Source organism: Ipomoea triloba, chromosome 4 (genome assembly GCF_003576645.1).
Source record: "Ipomoea triloba cultivar NCNSP0323 chromosome 4, ASM357664v1".
Classification (NCBI taxonomy): Eukaryota; Viridiplantae; Streptophyta; class Magnoliopsida; order Solanales; family Convolvulaceae; genus Ipomoea; species Ipomoea triloba.
In genome coordinates this window covers 32,625,638-32,632,468 of record NC_044919.1, presented here as the reverse complement: position 1 = coordinate 32,632,468, position 6,831 = coordinate 32,625,638, and the positions used below count along the sequence as shown (strand labels likewise).

The 6,831-nt window shown below is 38.0% G+C and overlaps 1 protein-coding gene across 1 annotated transcript; it reads right to left on the bottom strand.

Moving 5' to 3' along the window:
* Nucleotides 1–1,404: 1,404 nt before the first annotated feature.
* On the bottom strand, nt 1,405–5,115 carry LOC116016621 (probable protein phosphatase 2C 4). The gene is made up of 4 exons (XM_031256972.1): nt 3,225–5,115; nt 3,008–3,118; nt 1,959–2,223; nt 1,405–1,870 (listed from the first exon to the last, which is right to left on the bottom strand). Exons 1-4 carry the CDS (start codon nt 4,887–4,889, stop codon nt 1,755–1,757), a joined length of 2,157 nt encoding a protein of 718 aa, XP_031112832.1. The 5' UTR covers nt 4,890–5,115; the 3' UTR covers nt 1,405–1,754.
* Nucleotides 5,116–6,831: the final 1,716 nt, after the last annotated feature.

The window sequence follows — 6,831 nt, the reverse complement described above, 5'->3', positions numbered from 1 at the left end:
ATTGTCGCTACCCTAGAGGTAAATTATGGGTCCACAAGAAAGCCAAATTCATACCTTCTCAGTTTTTCGAGTACAAGTAGACTTTTAACCCGTACAACTATAAGTGATTTACTGAAGTAAAATTCTAAATTCTTTTAAATATTAACATGGTCTCCACCACTCACTATTCTAAAAAAATTATTAGACCCTAATTTCAAGGGTTCCATTGCCTCTACCCTAGAGGAAGTAAATCACTGAGTCCACAAGAAAGTCAACTCCATACCTTCCCGGCTTCCTCAGTACAAATAGACTATAGACTTTTGCTCTATACAACTATCAATGAAGCAAATTACAAAGCTTTTTAATAATGACATGGTCACCACCACTCACTATTATAAAAATTAAAAAAAAAAAAAAAAGTATGAGTAATACTAGATCTACTCCAAAATTCCAAGGGTCCACTATCCCTACCCTAAAAGATGAGGTAAATCACAAGTCTATAAAGAAATCAACTCTATACCAGTGTTGTAAAAATTAGCCTAGGCATCCGTCTAGGTGCCAACTAGGCACTAGGCACCCCTAAGCTGAGGCGATTTTAGCTTTAGGCGGCTTTTAGTCGGCCGGCTGACTAGGCGTTAAGTTGGGCGCCTAACTTGGCCGAGTCGGTGTCAAACTCAACCGAGTTGGCGCTCAACTCAGTCGAATGATTTCTTTTCTTGCTTGGCTACTTCTCTTTTATATTCCTCCAACATGTACTCAACTAACCATCTAACATATGCAGTTGACTAGTTTGATGAGGGATTATAATAGTCTAACTCCCATTCATGAGTGGAAAAAATAGAGACGATATACTCGAATTACTTGGCCACCTAGTCACTCCCTAGGTGCTCTAGGCGCTAAGTGCCCAACTAGCGCCTAATACCTTCTGCAGTATTGCTTTATAACTCCCTACTTTCTCAATATAAGTAGACTATAGACTTTTGTTCTGTATAATTACCCATGAAGCAAAATTAAAATTATAAACTTTTTAAATGGACTAACAAGTTATCGTGCCCGGGACACAACACCAACTTTATAGGGCATAGGGTTGAGAAAGTCATAAGACGACGAATGCATGTGAGCTTCCAAACTCTTCTTTACGCTTTTGTGAACCATATGAGACCAAGTCATCTATGACCTAGACTAGATTCCCCATGGCTTCATCTTGGGGCTGTCTCTGAATGGGTGGCTCTAGAAGACTTGGCTGCTCATACCCACCATTGAACATACATGTTTGATTTTGATCCACAGATGGCATCTAATAAAAGATAAGGAATTTAATACATGCCGGTTCTTCTAAACATTTGACTTGACTAAACTTTACAGACTGGCCTTCTGCATTTAATCACTTTGATTATTATGGTACAAAAGATAAAAGACAAAACATCCAACAAACAGACAAGATTTCTTCCATCATTTAGCAAAATACTAAGATGTTCTGAGAAAATTTTATAGTGATGATGGGAACAATATTAAAGAACAAAACTTCTCTTCATGGAGAAGTGATTATTAGAGAAATTACGATTTTCTATGACAGCTTAGAGATAATAACATTGCAGCTGCTTTTACACCTTTACATTCCCCCCATTACCCATTACATTTCACAGAAGAGTTTTTGGTTGGTAGGTTTTTACAGCGGCAACTAGGTAAAAAGAACGGCAAAAATGGTTGTTTGATTGATTTTTTTTTTTGGGGGTTTTTGAATCTCTATATCATTTACCTTCTCATTTTCCTACTTATACACATGATCTCCATATTCTTCCTTCCAAGGAAATGACGATTATGGAAACGTCGTCATGGTACCTTCGTCGATCACCCTGTGGGATTTCAAGCAATTCGTGAAACTCCAAACCTGGAAATTAAAAGATTTCATGGCGTTTCAGTTTTGTGGGGCCAAGTAAGAAGAAATGAAACGATTGTGCAATCAAACAACGCATTACCTGCTTTTTTTGCTGCACGGAACAATACTTTTTCGACAAGGTGCTGAGCGGGATCTCCTTCGGGTGACCACGAGATGAAATGTTCGACTTCTAAAACAGCTTCTTCGTTTGTGAAGTACTGGTAGAGGCCATCCGATGACAATATTAAGAACCTGTCTCTCGGTCCTAATCTGTGATGGTACAGTGACGGGAGACAGGTGAGGTACGGGGAAGTTCCAACGTAGTCGATCCTGAACATTTCTAAAAGTGCATTGTTCCATTTAGGCTGCAAGGAAAAAAAAAAAAAAAAATTCCTTGTGGTTAACTCCAAAATCAAGCATTTTTACATTAGCATAGAAAGAATAACCAAAGGAAAGATAAAAAGCTACACTTTTTTTTCAACAGGGAACTTTCTTTGTGACATTTAACTTTTGCAGGATTGGTAAAACAAACAAGACGTTAATGACGGATAAACTGATAAATGAATAGGAATTCTATTCTACCGAGCACCAAATTCTTCAGTAGGATAGGTTTTTATTCCGTCATTCCTTAACATGAATTCAATAGCATATTATCTGAATATAAAGTGTGCATTGCATTTTCTTACGTCCACATTCATCCCCCCAACATCTAGACCTATACAGTAAATCCAAGTCAAAAGCTAATTACTAACACTAAAGCACAAACAGTTGAGCTAAAGTTGCAGGGGAAGAAAGTTTAGATAGCTCCCACTAATGTGTGTAACAAAAGCCGCTTTCAGAGAGGAATATAACTGGGATGTTGACAACCACTTGGTTGCGGAATATGCCTCCAAATATAGAAAGGAAATATGCCCTTTCATGTGCTAGAAAGCCTAGAAAGGCTTATAGCAACGTTTGAACTTGTTCTCTATTAAGGATATTACTCTCCTCCTGGTTCGAACTCAACTCTAGAAGTCTTAGAACCATGAGTGCTCTACTTTAACAAGCACAAAAGGAATATAAACAAAAAAATATTCTATGTTCTCCTAGCAATATCCGCTAAAAGAGTTGACTTATTAGCATGCTAGAAAGGATCATATTCTGTAGTACCTGTTTGAGAAAGCCAGCACCGAAAGCTCGGGTGACCTTTAGCCCTTTTACGCGGTCATTTATAACAGCCGAAGGATCATCTTGATGCTCATTTCTTATCCGTTCGACTTCCTGAAAGTTAAAAAGGAACACTACACAATGAAGAGCTAATAAAAGAACAAGCTAGACACTAATAAGATCATCTAAAGTTTAATCAATTAAGAGAGCCCGATCTCACCTCTGCTACCGAGGTGCTATGATCTGTAGTAAGCTGGAACGCGGTTAAATTCGATACGACATCAAACCCCTCGCTATCGAAACCCTCGAGATCATGCAATGTTTCTTCGTTTATCCTTTCCAAATCCTGGCTCCAAAGATCAGGCTCCTTCTTCTGAGCCAATACAGCTCGACTATCGCCAACGTTCATCACATAAACATCCTCTCCCTTCATCAGCATTACCATAACACAAGAACCCATCAACGCGAGTTCGGGATTTTCCATGAGCATCTTATCAGCAAGATCCAAAAATGCCTCCTCTGTCTTCTTCAATGCCTGAGACAGAGCTTTCAATACATCAGCATGATTAATCGCCCCCGAATCGTTCCATCCATTTCGATTTAACTGTTCCTTTAACCTCCTATCAAGCTCCAACCTTTCCCTATCCCATTCACACCGCCACTTCCTCTGATTCTCCTCCCATTTCTTAGCCACCCCTCGGTATCGTTTCTTCGAATTCTTTCCCTTATTATTATTCTTCCTAAGCTTAGCCTCAGAACTCAATTCTGGGTAAACCTCTTGCTCAACACATCTGGAGCAGCCATCCTTTGTTCTATCTCTTGAAACTTGCTCATTTACAGCCTGATTCATATCTTCTGATTCTGAGCTGGAAGAGCGGAGATTATTAACACAGGGATTATTAGCATTGGATGAATCGGACTTATCCTTATCATCCCATAAAAGTCCCTTGAGCTCCCTATGAACAGCGGCATATAAATTGGATAACAAGTAATCAGGAGCATCTGGACCGTTGAATCCGTCATAAATCCCCACAAACACCCACCCGTGTTCTTCGGAAACCACCACATGAACCCGATCTTCGCCGGCTTTTCCCTGAGCCCATTGAAGATTTTGGTTTTCTAGCGAGTCATCATCTTCCAAGCTGCACTCGCTGCTCAGATTGACACTGCTGATTGTTAATTCGTTCTGTTTCTCAGACCCGACAACCCAATCGGGTTCTTTGATTGAAACCGACCCTTTAATCGGAGCTACAATTGAGTTCTGCCCCCTGGATATGGTTTTCGAGATGGCTTGTTGGAGAACCCTAATCAATTTCCCTTTTCGTGACCTAGATCGGAGCGCGAATCCTCCATGCGAGAAGCTCCGCTGGAATTGATCGGTAGAAGAACCCTTCTCGAGAGGACCGGAAAAGATCCCCCGATCGAGGGGTCCCGACAAGTACCCCCTCTCAATCGGACCGGACATGAACCCGCGCTCTACCGAACCGGAGCTCTGTATAAAACCGGACCCCAAAAGCGGGCCGGAGTGGATTGAATTTCTCGGGATTGGCTGCAGAGGAATAGAAGCAAAGGAAGTAGAACTCTCGAAAGTCGAAGACCGATCGATGCTATTGTACGAATACACATCGACGAAGGCGGTGGAGAGCGGCGTTGAGGTGTTGGCACTAATAGAGGCGCCGGAAATTGACCGGAACGTCGTCGTTTCCTCCGAGTGAACCTTAGACGACGACAGACGCGCCACCTCGGGCACGTAGCAGAATGAATGACCCAAGTCATCCAACGGGTCCGATATCACCACCTGGAAATCCTTCCGCCGCCGCGCTTCCATGGCGGCGCCACCGCCGCCCGTGAAGCAAACGCTCAGTTTACCAACACCGTTCCCCATATTATTAAAAAAAAAAAAACCAAAAAACAAAACCTCCGAGTCCGAGGTTAATAACAAATCAAAGAAATGAAGTAACTTTCGATTATGTCTGTCAAAACCCACCAAAGCTCACACGCCCATCTCTCTAAAAAAAATGGCGATTTACTGATTTCCGAGTGTGAAGCCAAGAAGAAGAAGGAGAAGAGAGAGAGAGAAGGGGGAGAAGCGTTGACTTTTGAGTGGGGGTGCTTTCTTTAATAAATAATAAAAAATAAAAGCACAGAATTATTCTTTTTATTTTATTTTATTTTTACATTTTCTATAAATTGGACTATTTTGGTTGGGTGTCGTTGACTGCAAACGCAACTAGTAAATTCTAGTGGCTTATGGTTTAAATCTAGTAGAGCTATCAAACTTATAGCTTCATATCATAGGGCGTGGGTCGTACCACCAACCAACATATCTCTTTTAAATTGATTGGTGATAATATCCCTAATCTCATATTTAACTTTATGAATATTTATATATATAAATTTGAGTATGACTAAATTATGTTTATTCTACGTTTTGAGAGTATGAAATTGCTCTTTCGACACATGTGTTGTCATCCAATCAACATAAAAATTGATCTCTTAATAAATACTCCGTATAATTTATTTTATAATATTTTTTTTTGAGAATTATCTTATAATATTTGTATCTCTTAATCAAATCATGAAGTACCCTAACGATGTTCATATTTGTGTGACGTTCACAATGACTATTAATAGTTCACTTCAAACCCACCTCTGTATACCCTCCATTCCAACACAAAAAATAGATCATAATAAATATTTCAGCATTCAATTATCAAGCTAACAACAAGACATACTTAAAACTCGAACTCACAAAGTCATATACCATGATCATTGTGTACTAACATTTACTTTAATTTCTCTTGACTATCCTTTCATGCTTCCGTCTGCATATTGAACACAAATAGTTCAACAATATTTAAACATATAAAATAAATACAAATATTTCAATAATACCTAAAACATAGCATAAACATTATTGCAATTATTAACTTCGCCATAGTTTGTAATTCTCACATTTGAATTACGTCTATTATTTTCAATATAACTTAGTTCATTCTATAATTATCAACCATTACACATTGATATTTGATAGATATAAGAATATAACTCTATAGTGTTAAAAGTAATCTATTATCAATTTAAACTTGAAGAATTCTATAATAAATATGATTTTAAGAGCTAATTCTATTTTTATTATAGATTTATAAATGACAGTCCACGTCTAGTAATTATTTTCCAGAACATCATCATTTCATCGTAGTATTATTGTAGTATAATTATTTTTGCCATCCGTCAACAAATTTGTTGAAATGTCTTAAATACAATGACATTTTGATATTCTTTATTATACAAAGTAGATTAACCCGCTATATTTTTATTTTTACTTGAAAATTTTTAAAATTAAAGACCTAAATGTCATTGTATTTTACAAAATTTAAACGATTTTGTTGATGGATGATAAAATAATGATCATGCCACAATAATACTAATACCAAAAAGAAATGTTCTGAAAAATAATAACTAAAATATATTGACACTTATAAATCTAAAACTAAAAATGAAATTAACTCATGATTTTAATATTAAACTTTAATTTTCACATATAAAAATTGTAATAATTTTGTTGTTAATTAATTAATAATATAAGAAAGTGGGAAAAAAAAAAATTAGGGGGTAATTGAGGGTGGCGTTCACGTGTAGGAATCGCGTGGGCAGTGATTTGACCTAGGAGTTTACAAGGAGTGTAAATGATGTGCTGGGGTTGTAATCAAAAAAAGTCAATGACCGAGGGCTACCAAGTGGGCCAGGGAAAGCGTGGCGTGAGAGCCGTAGGATCAGGCTGCAACATTTTCTGCCATCTCTCCACGTCTCTTCCGATTGATTTC